This window comes from Microcaecilia unicolor, chromosome 5 (genome assembly GCF_901765095.1).
Source record: "Microcaecilia unicolor chromosome 5, aMicUni1.1, whole genome shotgun sequence".
In the NCBI taxonomy this organism is placed as follows: Eukaryota; Metazoa; Chordata; class Amphibia; order Gymnophiona; family Siphonopidae; genus Microcaecilia; species Microcaecilia unicolor.
Genome location: NC_044035.1, coordinates 59406110 through 59424306, shown reverse-complemented (window position 1 = coordinate 59424306; position 18197 = coordinate 59406110). Strand labels below are relative to the sequence as shown.

The window sequence follows — 18197 nt, the reverse complement described above, 5'->3', positions numbered from 1 at the left end:
AGGAGGGCTGCCCTGGGTGGGAAGGAAGGACTGTTATACAAGGCGCCATTGGGGGGGATTTTGGGTGCGGGGGCTGTCTGGGAGCGGCGGATCACCCCCCCTTGTGCTGACACCTGGGGCGGACACCCCCCCCCCCCGCCCCCCTTGCTACGCCACTGATCCTGAGGTCCTGCCAGCGGAAGAATCCAGCACTGCTCTTCATTCCATGTCTGCCCTGCCCCTGAGGCTGCTTTTTTCTCATGTCGCATATGCTCAGTTTCAAAATCGAGCATGCGCCTGATGGGAAAAGCAGCCACTTGGCACAGTGGTAGAGGCGAGTGAAGAGCAGCACTGAAGGGGGGGCCCGGTGCCGGAGTTCTCTCTCCTGCGCTTCTCTGGACGCAATAACTCAGGGCCCCAGAGAAAAAAATCCCGGCGCCAGGCCCCCCTTGGAAGCCGGGCCTGGGGAATTTTGCTCCCCTTGCCCCCCGTCTCGGCTGCCCTGACTGTTGTATGATAGATTTGCTACATATATTTTGAATTAGAAATTTTTCAGGTTTTGTATTTTACAACGTGCCTGGTAGTGGAGAGATTTATGTTGCTATTACACTCCAATGACATGAGAATCATAATTTTATTTATTTGTTTATTTTTGTATGGTAACTTCCATGGAGAAAATGTGCTAGTTATGATCTGTGCCTGTTATTGGGAGGGGGGGAGATAGGGTATTTGTGGATAGAGAGCATGTTTACATTTAATTCATAAGAATTGCCATATTGTATCAGAGCAAATTACTGTGAGGGTCATGTATGCACTGTGTCACGTTTGCAAGTATCGTCCATCAGGTATGTCCTGACTGCAAAAAGGTTGAGAACCACTGTTCTATACTATAGGAATTAATTTCTAATTAGAGACACACAGCATTGTATTTCAACCCCAAATTAATTTCTTAGTTCAGACAGAGAGTTTGAAGACATTACTGTCAGCATTTTCTAACATAACAACATTGTTATTTTTAATTGCAAGTTTCAGAGACAAGGAAAGGATGTGGAAAAGGTTAAACAGAGGCTGGTTGAAATTGCTAACCATGTTGATAAGGTAAGTGAGCTTTAGATGAATTTTGCTTGTATATTCATAGCTGTCTTACAAATGTTATTTAAAGCTAATGGTATCAATTTGGTCATCTTGTTGGACCACACAACAGCAGTCCTAACATAGGCGCCCCATATAAGAGGCTTGGGGAGGCTAAGCCTCCCCAGCCCAACCGTGACCTTCTTCCCCTGCTGCCCCCACAAGCGCAGGGCTCCTTCCTTCCCGACTCAGCTCCCCGAACAGCAGCCCTACTCCTCTCCGTTCCCCCCCCCCCCCCCACCCCAGAGCTGTTCCTTATAGGATTAAGCCAATTTTTTTGTGTCTGTATTGTAATGCAGAAGACCCCTGAGGAAGACCTAATCGCCAAAACATGGCCTATGTTGGGTCAGCATATCTATATATTTCTGTGTACCATTTTGAATAAAGGCTCTAGTTTACATACTAGTTCATCTTTTGTGGTCATTCCCACCCTACTTGGTTCTTCATTGGGTTATCTGTGGGAGTGGACTGGTTCATTTTCTTTGGATTGATGCACTAATAATGATACATGAAGAACACCAAACTTTCAGGGTTTTCCTGTCATTTTAGGTAGAAAATTATTCAAAACAACATAAAAAAGGCTGTTGACATTTCTCTAGTATAAGAAAAAGAAAGGTACTGAGTGGCTGCACCAGAGGTCGAGTCTGGAGAAAAAAGTAGCACAGTAGCATCCAGAACTGTTGATAAAAACAACTTTTATTCAACAAGTCTGCTAGAGATTCATATAAAGATATGATCCATACCCTAGGAGTATTATTAATGTGCCCCTGGTATAGGCATTATATATGCCGAGACATGTTGGGCATAATTTTTGACATCAGAACTATTGGACATTGTGATCTACACCATTAAACAAAGGTTGCTTTTTGACTAGAAGTTGGTTTTATCTCCAACTATGGGTTGCTGCTGGGTTGACATTTCCAATGTTGTTTCAAATGAATGCACTCCTGTAAAATGAAACCCACTCAGTATAAGATATAAATTTGTGTACGTACTTTACACATCTATATGCATATTTCATAAAATACACATGTACATTGCAATGCCACCTCTGATTCGCTATGCCCTTGGATCACCTAATGTAAATAGGATTCCAAAGCATAAATTGTTTCAGTCCAATGCACACTGTCTCAGTTCAAATTTCTCATACACCCTTATATTAATGCAAATATAATTGTGCAAGGCATTCAGTGACGACTTGTTTCACATGAGCCATGTTTTTCTGTGCTCATGACTCACCAACATCTTCATCAGTCTTTATGAGCACAGAACATACCATTTTATTCCAAATTAATCACACACTTATCTTTAACAACACTAATCTTGTAACAACACTTACCTTTAATATTCAGGAACCAGCAGCCGACATGGTCCATGTTTCGTCAAAACTGCTTCAGGGAGAAGGTCCGCTCAACATGTTCAACATAACTCTGTTGATCACCTATGCACAGATCACGTAAACATAGATGCATACTTTAGATACATATATTTTCATGCATCTATGTGTTTGTACAGGATTTACACATGGACAAAGCTTTATTAAATTATCCCTTCATGACTTAAATGGCCAAAGTCATCCATGTAAGTGTCAGAATCATTGTTTTAAAAGCATCACCATCTACCACAGAAGTATTTCTGCGTATCAGACCCAATTTCTGCTAGCTTGCTATGATTTACTCTATTAAATGTCTTGATGTAGTCAGTAAAACAAAGATACAGAGCTTCTTTCTTTGAAATCATTTTCTTAGCTATTATTCATAAAACTGCTGTAATCAATGCCATCTCTTGTTTCTCATCCTCCTCTGAATGTTTTTGTTATCTCAGCTAGATGCTTTTCAACAGTTGGTGTGATTCTGTTTTTAATGGTCTGAAAAAGAATCTTGAATGCACATCATATCAAACTAATTTCCTTGTAATCTTCTCAATGCAATACTTTGTTGATTTTAGGGATAGGAATAAAGATAATGCTGAGAAAGTTGTTGGGAAGTGGTTGGAAAATTCTCCAGTGATGTATGTGTGTGTGTGATTCATCAAATTTCTTAGAGATTTAGAGGCTCATTTTTCAAACAAACATTCAAAAAATTGACACAAAGCAGCAGATGGACATTCTTTTTGTAAAAAAGTCCAAATCACTATTTTCAAAACTCATTTTTAAGACATTTTTCTATGCAGTTTGTCTAAATCTCAAGGGGTGTGTTGGAGGCATGTTTTGGGCAGGACTAGGGCAGGCTTACGATTTGGACATTTATTTGCGGTAATGGAACATTGTAAAAACATCCAGGGCAAAAAAGTAGGACTTTTTGGCTAGAACTGTTTCAATAACTAAGTGCTAAAAAGGTTCTCAAACTAACCAGATGATTACTGGAGAAAAAAAGGCATGACCCCCCCCCCCCCTTTAATCCCCCAGTGATCACTGACCCCTCTCCCACCCCCACCTCCCCAAAAAGGTGAAAGTGACAGTACTTCCTAGGCTCTATGACAGCTGCAGATATAATGGTCATTCCTCTTAGAGCAGCAAGCAGGCCCCTGGAGTAGCCTAGTGGTTAATGCAGTGGACTGTAGAGAAGGGGGCCCAGGCCCATATCCCATCTCTAACTCATACACTTGTGGTGGAAAGTGTGAGCGCCCCAAAAACCACAAAATGCCTACTGAACCCAAATGTACAGGCTTCAGAGACTGTAGTGGTGTACAATTGGGTACAGTACATTTTTTGCTATTCCTGGAGGGTTCACCATACAATATAAGGGGGTTATGATGTGATGTACACCTGGGACCTTTTATATTAAGTTCAATGCAGTACTCCTTAGGCTGTCTATATTGCTATGGATTTACAGCCTGCTTCACTAACACAGACTACTCAATAATTACTGTGGATTCTTTTGGTAAATGAGACCTTTATTAGAGGTTCTAGAAATCTTCAATGATTAAGATATATACAATGATTAAATCATCTAACTAAAAGAAAGCTATAAGACAGATATATTCATATTATACATACAACATCACTGGCCAGGAATTTCAGGCCCTTATCTCATCAGCCGGGAGACCCATTGCAGCGAAAGCCCGAAGTTTCTTTATGACCAGGAACAGTCTTTTTTGCGCGATGCGTCCACCCACAGATGAGCCTCAGAGCTCTGCTGCAACAAGCCCCCCTTTATATTAAGCTAAAGCTTATTTTCAGAGCCAAGGAAAATTACAGAATGCTTGAGAATAGGTAAACAAGCCATACTGTGGAAATGTGGTCACATGTTTCCAAGTCCAGGTGGCCAGTCTGAACTCAAAAACAAGCATCATCCCCCTCTTCACATACCAAATTAATTAGAGCTGTGTCTTATCTTCTACATTCCAACTTGTTTTCACACAATCAAAGTTAAACAATCATTTTTAAACAGAATTACTTCTAATCACAAATACAGACTCTGAGTGCACTTGTTGGTCAAGGCAGATAGAGTTGAAAAACAATCTCTAAAATCCTTTTTATTACACTGCCCCACTGCTCTACTGAGATGTCTGTATGACCAGTCTAATAAGATTGCTCTGCCCCCAGATATCCCAATGGCTTGTTTTTATGTGTTTTTCCCTTGGACATTTTTTGTTTGATAAATGTCTAAAATAGGGTGATTTTCGAACCAAAAAGACAGATGTTTTTCTGGTTCAAAAATGATCATGTTTGGCAATCAATTTTTGGATGTTTTTTGCAAAACATTCAAAATTGGATTTGGACATCATATCAAAAATGCCCCTCTTAAATTCTACATTCAAAAAAAATTAAGTAAGTTTGTTGTCAGCTCCAGGTGCTTAATTGTTTTAGCATGTTAGTATGTTCTCCATCATGTTTATTACATTTTCTTCACTGATTTTACTTATAATTTACTAATCTCCTAAGGGGGAAACACTCTGCTCTGAAATAGTATTTAAAATGCAGATATGGCAATCTTTTTTGCTTATGACCCACAGCCATCTGGTATCAGAAATACCGTATGGCTACAATATGTTCAATTTAATATTCCTGGAACTTCCTTCAAAGTCAGTTCTGTGAAGAGAAAATTTTTCAGTAGTTTTAGTCATTCTTGAATTTGTTCTAGTTATTCAGCTAGGGAGATAATCCTTGAAGGTGTTTCTACAGGTAAAGTGGTGCTTTATGCAGAGAAATAACCTATTAAATTGCAGCCCGAGACACAGGTAAACTTAGACACACGTCTAAATCCTGACTTTAAAAAGCTGGGATCCACACATCTAAAATTCGAATACGTGCATATAGCAAGTGGGCATTGTCTGGCTGTGTTTTGGGCAGGACTCGGGTGGGCTGAAAAGATACACTTGCATTCTCCATTTTAGAAGGGGACTGCACTATGAGATTTAGTAAATGGTACTCAAAAATCAGTGCTGAAAAAAATCAGTGCTTAATGCCAGGGGTGGACTAACCATTCAGGCAAGGGGACCCAGAGGCTCTGCCCAGATGCCTGGTGTGCCGCTAGTGATCTAGTGGCCTCTGCGGGGGGGGGGGGGGCATGACATGTTTTTTTCCTACCCAGCCTGCTGGGCTGCCACTATTCCCCCCCCCCCCCCCCCCCCGCCTGGCACCACCATATTTTAAAAATGGCGGCCGAGACTCCCTTTCGAAAGTCTCGCAAGACTGTTGAGACCCGCAAGACTACCACAGGAAATCTCAGCTACCATTTTGAAAACATGGTGGCGCCGGCAGGTGGGGGAATAGCAGCAGAACAGCGGGCAGAAAATAACATCCCCCTCCCCCGCAGAGGCCACAAGATCATCAAGACCTCTCAGGTAGGACCTGGGCAGCAGGGACGTTGACTGCAGTGGTGGCAGGGGGTGTTGGGCAGCGGCCGGGCAGGGGTCCCAGACCACCCTCAGTGCACCCCTGCTTAATGCTGTTCTATAATGTGCACTCAAATATGAACACCCATTGTAAAATAGCATTGAGTGCTGATTTTGGTGCCCAAATTTGAATGCCAGGACTTCTGCCTGTTGAAACCAGGTATAATTCTGGAACCCAATTTGGGTGCACATCCCCAGTATTCTATAACACTGCAAGTAAATTTTAGGAATGACCCTGACCTGCCCATGCACCTCCCATGGCCATGCCCCATTTTGGGTTGCACACTATCAGATTTGGGTGCATATTATAGGAAATTCAAATTGGTGTCAATTAGCACCCAATTACTGGCATTAATTGGCTTGTTACCCAGTTTAGTTAGATGCACATCTTGGATTGGCACCGAAATATTGGTGCCCAATTTTGGCCACCATATATTGAATCCGGGGATATATGTCCACTGACATAAATGTCAGGATTTCCACCTGCTCTCGGAGATGTCTCAGTGAAGGAAAGTTGCTCCTTTTGTGCAGTGTGACTTACAAGTAGTCGCTCACTTAATCCCCCAGTGTTTTGGCCTTCCCCTCCCCCGACACAGCCCATTCACTTTGAATGGGCTGTGTTGGCAGCCACTAGTACAGCTTAGTAAACAGGAGGAGCAGTGTCATCTGCAGATTTGACCACCATACTCATTTGCTCTTATTTCCAGGTCTCATTTATAAATATGTTAAAAAGCACTGGTGCCAGTACAGATCACTGGGTCACTCCACCATTGATATTTCTCCACAGAGAAAATTGATTGACTATTTATCCTTATTCTCTGTTTCCTATCATTTAACCAGTTTCCAGTCTACAATAGGACATTGCCTTTATCCCATGACATTTTAATTTCCTCAGGAGTCTCTCATGAGGTACTTTGTCAAATGCTTTCTGAAAATCCAGATACACAATATCAATCAGTCTCACCTTTATCTACACTTCCCATGGCTAAATCCATTTTGGCTACCCCATTAAACCATGATTATTTAGGGAATTATCTCACCAAAGGATCTTGTTGAATTAATAATGAATTTTTATTGCAAACTGAGTATAGAAAAGAGTGTTTACATTCTGTAATTGCTTTATTACCAAGTTTTTCAGGAAGTAACCCTGCAGTGCATTAGGACTATTTATACTGAGTTCATGCCCATATCTGTGCCTGCAAGTCTGAGGGTTCTTTCATTCAAAGTTTTTATTATTTTTTTTATTAAAGTTTAGACATTGTTATATAGAAGCAACCATTCAGCAAATGTAAAATAAAAAATAAAATAAGAAATACATAAGGAAATATACAGCAACTAGCCCACATCTCTGAGAACAATAGGGAGGTAAGATAAGGAAAAACCGATCCAGAAAACAAGATTCAGTAACAGGCCTGGACAAATAAATCTTTATACCCAATTACACCAGCTATTATTATGCTTTAACCAAATACAGAATACAAAATACTAAAACTATCATCTCTCCCCTCATCGACCCACAGGACATGACCCTCTATATACTGCAGATGCTTTCTTAGCCTGCCCATTTGATTCATCACAAAAATTCCTCAACCTAGAATCCATAGAAGCTACCCATTCAACCAAACTTGAACCCTGCGGCCTGGGAATTTACCCAGATTCTGCTTAGTTGCCTAGGCAAATTCCTTTGAAAATTGTCCTTCATATGTTCAAACAAAATGTAGAGCATGATTCTGACATCTTTAAAATGTTCCTATTGGCATAATTTCATTAACAATATAAGTAGTACATTGGAAGGTTTCTAATATTGATTAGGCTTGCCACATTATTGGGGCTCATTTTTGAAAGAGGAAAAACATCTAAAAAGTGGCATAAAGCAGCATTTGGACGTTTTTCTCACAAAAACATCCAAATTGGTATTTTTGAAGCCTGTTTTTCACATATTTTTCTATGCAGTTCATCTTCAATGCGTCCAAATCTCAAGGGGGCGTGCCGGGGATGTGTTAACGGCGGGATTTGTGCGTTCCTAAGACTTAGACGTTTTTCAGTCATAATGGAACAAAACAAAACCTTCCAGGACTAAAACTAAGACGTTTGAGTTAGACCTGTTTTTATAACAAATAAGGAACAAAAAGGTGCCCTAAATGACCAGATGACCACAGGAGGAAATCAGGGAAATCCTCCACTTACTCCCCCAGAGGTCACTGGCCCCCCTCCCACCCCCTAAAAATGTGATCAGAAACATTACTTACCAGCCTCTGTGCCAGCCTTAGATGCTATACTCAGGTCCATTACAGCAGCATGCAGGTTTCTGGAATAGTCTAGTGGTGGGTGCAGTACACTGCAGACAGGTGTACCCAGGCCCATACCTTCTCCAACCTGTTACATTTCTAGTAGAAATTGTGAGCCCTCCAAAACTCACCAGAAAACCACTGTACCCACATATAAGTGCCCCCTTCACCCATAAGGGCTATTCTGGAGGTTACATTTAGGGTGATGAGTTTTGGGGGGCTCAGCAGACAAGACAAGGGAGCAATGGTAAGATGTGTACCTTGGAGCATTTATTTGAAGTCCACTCTCCTGGGATGTCTGGGGGACCAGGCTAGTAAAATGCAGGCCCCTCCTACATCCTAATGGCTTGATTTTCTACATTTTTCATTTGAACTTTTTATTTTCCGAAAATGGTCCAAATAAAAGGTAGAAAGCACAAAACCTTGTTTGAAATGGTATTTTCAAAAAAAAAAAAAAATAGAAGTTTTCCTTTTTTCAAAAATGATCTTCTTTCCTATTCAGATTTTGGACGTTTTGTACAAAGTGTCCAAAGTCGGAGTTAAACGTCTTTTTTTTTACCACAGATACAGCGCTCATTACTGCATTTGTGTCTGAGAGTTTTTTGCACTCCTTTTTTGAGATACCATCGAGTGGAGATTTTGGCGTTTTGACGACTAATCTAGGAACACATATTGAATGATATGACTGGAAGTTATCTATCTGCTCTTGAAATAGAAGTTTCCAAGTCAGATCTTAATTTAGTTGAAATCACCCCTTCTACCAAGCATAAATTGATTCCAAAAATTCTGATTGATTATGGTGCTTGATCCAGCTTAAGAATGTTTATAGCTGAAATCATGAAACTTGCATCTTTCTTCTGTTTTAGTTCTACAGGCCCCTGCGCATTCGAATAGCTTTGGTTGGAGTGGAAGTATGGAATGATGTGGATAAGTGTTCGATAACCCAAGATCCTTTCACCAGTCTGCATGAATTTCTGGACTGGAGGAAGCTGAAATTACTACCTCAGAAACCCCATGATAACGCCCAGCTTGTGAGGTATATTCACATGGCTTTCCACTATACTGCTGGGATACTACCAGAAACATATGGTGACACCAGCATTGCATGTTACAATTATCTTCAGTAGATGGCTCTTTACACACTGTGGGGTCATTTACAACACTGGATGTCCTTACTGTGCCTCTGGGTACGTACAGGGGAATTATATAAATGTGCTTAAAATTGCATGGGCCTATTGGTGCCAATAATTGGGTGCTAGCAATCAATTATTAGCATTAATTGGCAACAATTTGGATTTATGCATGCATCTTGCTAAGCACTATTCTAAAAAGATGCACATGCAAATCCTTTAGCTCATAACTGAAAAGGAGGCATGACCATGGGAGGGGCACCATTTGTAGAATAGCACTCAGTGTGCATTTTTTTCTGCACCCAAATTTGGATGCCATTTACTGAATTTTTCCTAAAAGTGCAATTCTGGAGCATAGGTGCCAACATTTCCACGTATGCAGCATGAATGTCGAAAATCTAGCACTTATGTGTATATACCCACATAATTGCTAGCACTGTTCTGCAAATACCTGCTTAAAATACATAATGCATATTTGCAGAAGGGATGTCCACATGGGTGGAGGACAAGCAGGACATAGGTAAAGCTCCCACTTGCATGTATGTATAAGTTATATACATCCCTGACACATTTAGGTGTCCACACTTACGCCTGCTCTATGATCATTGTAACTATAGGCGTGCCGATACTGGGTTACGTTAGTATTCTATAACGGAATCCAGACATCTATGTTCTGTTATAGAACAGGCTCCTACCATGTGGCCTTGGGGCACCTAATTGAATGTGCCCAGTTATAGAATCACCCCTAATGTTTACACCTCAAAGATCAGGAAGGGAAGCAGATGTGAATCATAAGAAGTAACTGGGAACTTACGCTAGTATTTTATAACTGATTTGGCCCAAATTTCTGGCGCCTAAGTTTTAGCACATCTTTATTGAATTGACCTGTAAGAGCCTCCCCAGTATCCCTTCCCTTCCTTTTCCCTTCCCCTTCTTCTGTCACATTATTTTCTTTTCTGTCCATATGTTCAGTGTTTCTTCTTGCTCATTTCAGGGCCATATTAATTTAATTATCCTCAGTTCAAAGGGATTTGAACACAGAGGACACTGGCCCATTTCTAGCTTTATCTTATGTGGAGGGGAGAAAGTTGAACTCATATTGCTCAATATTCTTGGAGGATTTATAGCAGCATTTTCATTTGTTCTCTGTGTGAGACAAATAGCTCCATATAGCATCCCATTTTTCTCCTGCTGCCAAAGATACAGAGACTTCCACAGGTGAACTTAAGTGAACTATTAAACGAGAGTTGATGTACACCCAGCAGTAACCAGCACATCACAATCCTATGCTAAAACTGTATTTGTGCTTGTCTTGTACAGCTTGTGTTTATCTCTGTGTAGTCCATATGTGACAGTCTGATAAGGTTTCAGTCCTGGCCAGGTTGTAATGCAAAGGGACAAGACCTGAAAGAAAATCAAATTGAGATCTTTTATTTATTAAAATGGGGTTCTTTCAATGTCAGTGTAACAATCTTTAGAGCCCTTTTACTAAAGTGCAGTCAAAAGCCCTTACCATACAGTATCCCCTGGATTCCATAAATGGCACCCACAGTTAGGCGTAGATTTCTACAACAACTTATTAACTTATTAATAGGTTATTTGGCTCTTATTTGGCACTAAGGATCAATCAATTGACCCTAATAAGCATTAATTGGAGCTAATTATTAGTTACAGAAATGCCTTACGCTGTATTCTATAACCCCCGTATCTAATTTCCATCACGTTCAATCCCAAAATGCACGTGGTCTTGGGAGGGGCATCGTGGATCAAAGGTGTCCCTGGAAACTAGCTGAAGGGGTTATAGAATGCATGCATTTCTGTGCCTAACTGCCATTGGTTGGCCACGAGCATTGACGCCAGTCTTTGGCAGATGTAAATGCTCGTGCCCAAAGTTAGGTGCAAAACACATGTTAAGCTAGTATTCTATGAAGGCCATTCTGTGTGGAACTGCCATTATAGAATTCATACTTTTTTCACATCATCCCTGCACCTAAACTGGGTGGGCACATGTACTGTAGTCTCCACAAACATCCCCCCCCATGCCTAGTCAAAATTTTACTGTAAATACTGTGCTGGCGGGGATCCCCAAGCCCACCCAGCTGCAGGGGTCCTCCGGCAGCAAGAAAAGCTCCCTCTGCTTCTTACCCCAACTGGCGGCACTGTCCACAAGCTGCCACTGCCCCCGCCCCTTTGTGCATACTTGATTTTCATGCATGAGTGGAGGAGTGTGGTAGCCATGTTAGTCCACTCTTAAGGTTATCAATAGAAATCAAACAAAATAAAACATGGAAAAGAAAATAAGATGATACCTTTGCTTATTTCCGATCTGACGAAGAAGGGCAACCTTCGAAAGCTAATCAAGAAATGTATTAAGTTTTGTCCAATAAAAAAGGTATCATCTTATTTTCTTTTCCATGTTTTATTTTGTTTGATTTCTATTGATAACCATGCATGAGTGAAAACTGAGCATGTGCAGCAGGGGGAGGCCAGCGCGATGGCAGCATGTAGACAGTGCTGTCAGCTGGACCAAGTAGGAAAGGGAGTTGTTCTTGCCGCCGGAGTACCCCTGCAGCTGGTAGGGAATGGAGATCCCCACCAGCCAGTAACAAGTGCGCAAGAATTTTGGGTGGGCCCAGGCCCACTTGGAACCACCCGTGGCTACACCACTGTTGTCAATAGCAGGCATAAATGCATGTTCCTAAATGTAGCACTTTACATATGTATATCTAGGAACCACCTCATCCCATTCAAGCCCCACCCACATGTATGCCCCCTTGCATTTATACACCAAGCATGTTGCATACCTATGTTATAGACTACTGCTGAGTGTGTGGCTAGCACTTCATGCATAATTGTAACAATCTCATGTATAAGTGCTAATATTTTATAACTTACATACATAATTGGCACCTAACTTTAGACAGCCTATTATAGAATGGGAGGTAAGTGTATTCACAGCAGAAATGCACCTACTGCCTCCGTGTTAACTGCAACAGTGACTTCACATGGTAAAGTGTAACATGCACTAATAACAATGCATAGAGCATAACTATTTCATGCCCCATGAATTAGCCCATGCTATCTGTCTTGCCAGTGCAGTAACCATTAAAATGCGCTAATTTACACACTAATGCACATTAGTGAAAAAAAGCCCCTTTGTAAGCTGTTTCTGTTTTCCTCTGGATTCACCTCTGAAATATCTGCAGAAAACCTGGCTGCTGAGGCTGGAAAGAAAGGGTAGAATGAGATTATTCATTATGCATGAAAGAGTATATGTAATTTTGTTATGTTATGTTTTCCCAGTGGTGTATATTTCCAAGGAACAACCATTGGCATGGCACCTATCATGAGCATGTGCAATGCAGATCAATCCGGAGGAGTTGTTATGGTAAGTAGGAGAAGCTTAAAGACCTCCATTCTAAAACAAATTTCTAAAACATTCCCCAGTGACAACAGTTTATCAGCCCAGTGAGAGGAGCATAATATTTTAAAGCAGATCACAAATGTACAATGATAATGGGTGGTGGTAAATGGAGCTTGCTCTGAAGAAAAGGATGTCGTCAGTGGAGTACCGCAGGGATCGGTCCTAGGGCCGGCTCTCTTTAATGTCTTTGTGAGCGATATTGCGGAAGGGCTGTCTGGTAAGGTTTGTCTCCTTGCGGATGATACTAAACTCTGCAACAGGGTGGACACCCTGGAGGATGTGAATGATATGAAGAAGGACCTAGCGAAGCTAGAGGAATGGACTGATATTTGGCAACTAAGGTTTAATCCCAAAAAATGCAGGGTCATTCACTTGGGTCACAAAAATCCAAGAGAACGGTACAGTATAGGGGGTGTAGTGCTGCAGTGTGCAACGGAAGAGCGGGACTTGGGCGTGATTGTGTCTGACGACCTTAAAGCTTTCAAACAGGTAGAAAAAGTGACGGCCAAAGCCAGAAGGATTCTTGGGTGCATAAAGAGAGGCATGACCAGCAGGAAAAAGGAGGTGATAGTGCCGTTGTATAAGTCTCAGGTGAGGCCTCATTTGGAGTACTGCGTGCAGTTCTGGAGACCGCACCTACGGAAAGATATAAACAGGATGTAGTCGGTCCAGAGGGCGGGTACGAAATTAGTAAGCGGTCTTGAATGCAAAAATTATAAGGACAGGCTTATGAGGCTTATGAACCTCAACATGTATACGCTGGAAGAGAGGAGGGAGAGAGGAGACATGATAGAAACGTTTAAATATCTCAAGTGCATTTATGTACAGGAAGAGAGCCTTTTTCAAATGAAGGACAGCTCTGGAATGAGGAGGGCATATGACAAAGTTAAGAGGGAATAGGCTTAGAAGTAACCTAAGGAAGTATTATTTCACAGAAAGGGTGGTGGAGGCGTGGAATGGCCTCCCGGTAGAGGTGGTGGAGTTGAGGACTGTTCCAGAATTTAAAAAGGCATGGGATAAGCATGTGGGATCACTTAGGAACAGGAAGAATTAGGGGTTACAGAGGATGGGCAGACTGGATGGGTCATATGGTCTTTATCTGCTGTCATGTTTCCATGTTTCTTTAATCTTAAAAAAGGAATGAATTAAAACTTGTTTCACTGCCTTCATTTCTACTTATCTAAGAAATATGTAAAATATTGCAAGATTGTAACTGTTGTCGCTACTCATGATCATGCCGTTCAGATGACTCTGCTCTTCAGAACTCACAGCCAGATGCTCAGAAGCAAATGTGGGCGCTAGAGGCCACTAGCTCCGGACTAGCACCTGCATTTGCTCTCACGAGATGTTCAGAGCCAGTGAGTGCATGAAACAATGAGCTCACCGGCTCTGAGTGCAAATTGCATGCAAATGGATGCTAACAGGGTCATTTGTATTCCTCTCCAATGTTCAGTGGGCAGTGCGCCAAACAGCTCAGAGCTGGCATTGGAGAGGAATGCATTTGTATTCTTTCCGGGATCTCCATGCCCCCCCCCAACACAAGGGCCTGGATGGTCTGGTGGACACCCTGACCCTCCCCCTAAAGCATATAAGGTTCCCCAAATATATAACCCCCCCAAAAAAGGAAAAGCCATCGTGATTGAGTGGGACCCCCCCCCCCCCACACTCCCATGACTAGCCCTGGTCTAGCGGTGGACCCTCCAACCCCACCCCACCCTACCTTCAAGAACAAGGAGGAGGGACTAGAAATCTCCCTCCCTCCTCCTGCTGGGCCAGGGTGCCTCCTCAAAATGGTGGTGCCTTGCTCTACCTGGTGCATCCAGGGATGCACTGGGTGGGGTTTAACTTCCATATTAGGGAGTACTGGGAAGAGCAGAGCGCCGCCATTTTGAGGAGGTATCCTGGCCAGCAGGAGGAGGAGGAGGAGGGAGGGTGTGCTAGTCCCTCCTCTTTGTTCTCAAAGGTAGGATGGAGTTGTGGGTGTCCAACGCTAGACCACCAGGGCTAGCTGTGGAGGGTCGGGGGAGAGTCCCATTTGAACACCCTGTTTTTTTCCAGGTGGGGTTATATCTTTGGGGGTCTAGGGAAGGTCTGGATGTCCACCAGACCTCCAGGCCCTTACATGCTTGAGGGGTGAGGGGCCTGGGGTCCGGCAGACCACCAGTGCCTGGTCCTGGCTATTCTCCTGGGAGAGGATTGTACCTGGGCTCTTGAGCGCATGCCCAGGCACATTCTACCCACTTTACTTCCTCACGTTCAAAGCTAATAGCTTGCATATCATTTGCATTCTATTTAGCTTTGAGCATGAGGAAGTTATTTTTGGGCACTGTTGTTACAGTAAACTCTGGCGCTGTTCCATACAGCACCGGAGTTTTGAGCATTGGGCTGTCAGTGTTGCAGTTCTTGTATTGCCTTGCAGTGCAAGAAACTCTTTCCCTCTGTGGTATTATCTCCTGGCAATTAAATATAAATAACAGTAAACTGTACAAACAAGAAAGGCTACATCTGATCACTCAGTGACCATCTGCCCTTTTGGAAATCACTAAAAACCCATCTGTTCAGGCAAGCCTACCCAAACGATCCAGATTAATTCCCACAAACCCATCTATTCATCACATATCCAGGAGACAATGACAACGACCTAGACTACATCTCCCGCCTCATTTTCCCCTGCTTATCCCCTATTCTATCCCCTTTCGCCTCATCGACCCCTCCCCCAATGCTCACCTACCCTTACTCACACCTCTCCTACTCCCTTCACTCTTGCCCATTCCCCTCCGTTTCATCTATCCTCCAATTGCTCACTTACTCTTGCTCATACTTCTCCTACTCCCCTCATCCCTGCATTTCTACATTCCTATTTCTTTTATTACTCCGATAATACTCAACTTATTTCTCTCCACCAATACTTTGTAATCCCAATTACTATGTAAGCCGCATTGAACCTGCTTTGAGTGGGAAAGCGCGGGGTACAAATGCAATTAATAAATAAATAAAAATACATAGCAAACAAACTGTTTGGGCACAAATTTACAAGGAAACTTGCCAGGTGCTACACCAGCACACAATTTTCTTCCATGGAGCTTACAGTTCAAGTTCCATATCTCCCATCCTACTGCCCCATAACTTGCTTACCTACAGTGTGCAAGTTTTTCTCTGCGATGTGATATAATCAAATAGATTCTAATAATATCATGGCAGTAGAACAGAAAGGCAATAAAAGAGAAGTATATGGAACCAAGGACCAGTTGATAGTGAATAAAGCTGTAACTAGTTGTAAGAAAAACAGAAACCTCAGTATAGCACGGACCAATTTGAAAAAAACACGAGGACTGGAGGCATGCAATGAAGTTACTAAGTAGTACGTTTAGATCTAATAAGTGAAAATATTTCTTCACTCAATGTGTAATTACACTCTGGAATTCATTGCCAGAGAATGTGGTAAAAGTGGTAAGTGTAACAGAGTTTTTAAAAGGTTTGGATAAATTCCTAAAAGAAAAGTCCATAAACCATTGTTAAGGAGGCCTTGGGAAAATCCATTGCTTATCTATTTTACATTTTTGTGATAGCTAGGGTATTTGTGTCCTGAATTGGCCAGTACTGGAAACATAATCTTGGGCTTGATGGACCTTTGGTCTGTCCACGTATGGTGATGCTTATGTACTACAAAGCGAAGCAGGAAAAACCTCCATGAAAGGAGGAAATTCAGAAGACACACAAAAAGTGGAGTCAGTCAATGTTCAAATGATTATTTTAGCGAGACGATCTACGGTGTTCATCCTAATTTAAACTCACTGAGACCTATTTAGGTTGCTTACCAAGATTGACTACTTACAGGACCAGCTTTCGATGCTTTATGTTAACCCATCCATCAGCCTAATACAAGAACATTTACCCCTGAAGCAGGCACATGCCGTGCCGAAACATAGCTATGTTGGGTTTCTCTAGTCATTGAATAAAGAATCATCTGGTTCCTATCTACATTGACTGACTCCACTTTTTGTGTGTCCGAAGCTCATATACTATATAAAGAGTTTGGTGGCATCCCAAAGTTTTTGATAAATAAATTGCTTTGGATTGATGTGTATCAAGTTAGCCAAGAAAATGTGGCAAACTATACTCCATCTAAACAGGACAGTTTATCATTCCTAACAGGGAAAATTTTGGGAAGACTCCCTATCACCTCTCTTTTTTTTTTTTTTTACCTGACATTAAATCTACGAGCACTGGAAAATATTTTTATTTTCTAGCATGCAGGTGGTAATCGGGCAGTAATCGGCATTTTATGCATGCAGACCATTACTGCCCGGTTACTGTGTGAGACCTTACCGCTGGGTCAATGGCTGACGGTAAGATCTCAGACCCAAAATAGATGGACGGCATTTTGCCGCATGTCTATTTTTGCAAACATTTTAAAAAGGCATTTTTTACAGGTGCAGTAAAAAATGATTCTGCGCGTACCCAAAACACGTGTCTACACTACTGCAGGCCATTTTTCAGCGTGCCTTTGTAAAAGGGCCCTTCAGCAGTCCTATCAGCCTCCATCTCTGAATTTCAAACACGATTGGAACTAGTGGAATCAAAAGCTGAACAGAATGTGAAAACTATCCAGCACTTTCAAACACTTACTGCAGACAAGATTCAGCAATTAGAATGATGCCTGGAAGACTTAGCAAACAGAAATCACCAAAATAATATTCGAATCCTGGGTCTCATTGAAGGTGCTGAAGGAACAGACACAGTGAAATGTTTAACTTCCTTCCTGAAGCTGGACACAGAGCATATGTTGGAATCTAAAAGAGTGCATCAATCTCCTAATAGGCCTACACCAATCATTAAGTTACTACTACTACTACTTATCATTTCTAAAGCACTACTAGACATACGCAGCGCTGTACACTTGAACATGAAGAGACAGTCCCTGCTCGACAGAGCTTACAATCTAATTAGGACAGACAAACAGGACAAACAAGAGATAAGGGAATATTAAAGTGAGGATGATAAATTAAAGGTTCTGAACAAGTGAATAAGGGTTAGGAGTTAAAAGCAGCACAAAAAGGTGGACTTTTAGCTTAGATTTGAAGACGGCCAGAGATGGAGCTTGACGTACCGGCTCAGGAAGTCTATTCCAGGCATATGGTGCAGCAAGATAAAAGGAACGGAGTCTGGAGTTAGCAGTGGAGGAGAAGGGTGCAGATAAGAGAGATTTACCCAGTGAACGGAGTTCCTGGGGAGGAATGTAGGGAGAGATGAGGGTGGAGAGGTACTGAGGAGCTGCAGAGTGAATGCACTTATAAGTCAATAAGAGGAGTTTGAACTGTATGCTGAAACAGATAGGAAGCCAGTGAAGTGACTTGAGGAGAGGGCTAATATGAGCATAAAGACGCTGGCGGAATATTAGACCGA

General features: G+C 42.1%; 1 protein-coding gene across 1 annotated transcript in view; it reads left to right on the top strand.

The window, feature by feature from the left end:
• ADAM12 (ADAM metallopeptidase domain 12) overlaps positions 1-18197 on the top strand; it is a 659141-nt gene that overhangs the window by 428906 nt on the left and 212038 nt on the right. The window contains exons 8-10 of the mRNA XM_030202952.1: positions 1006-1077; positions 9104-9273; positions 12671-12755. Of these exons, the coding sequence (XP_030058812.1) occupies positions 1006-1077; positions 9104-9273; positions 12671-12755 (327 nt within the window). The remainder of the gene's footprint in view (positions 1-1005; positions 1078-9103; positions 9274-12670; positions 12756-18197) is intronic.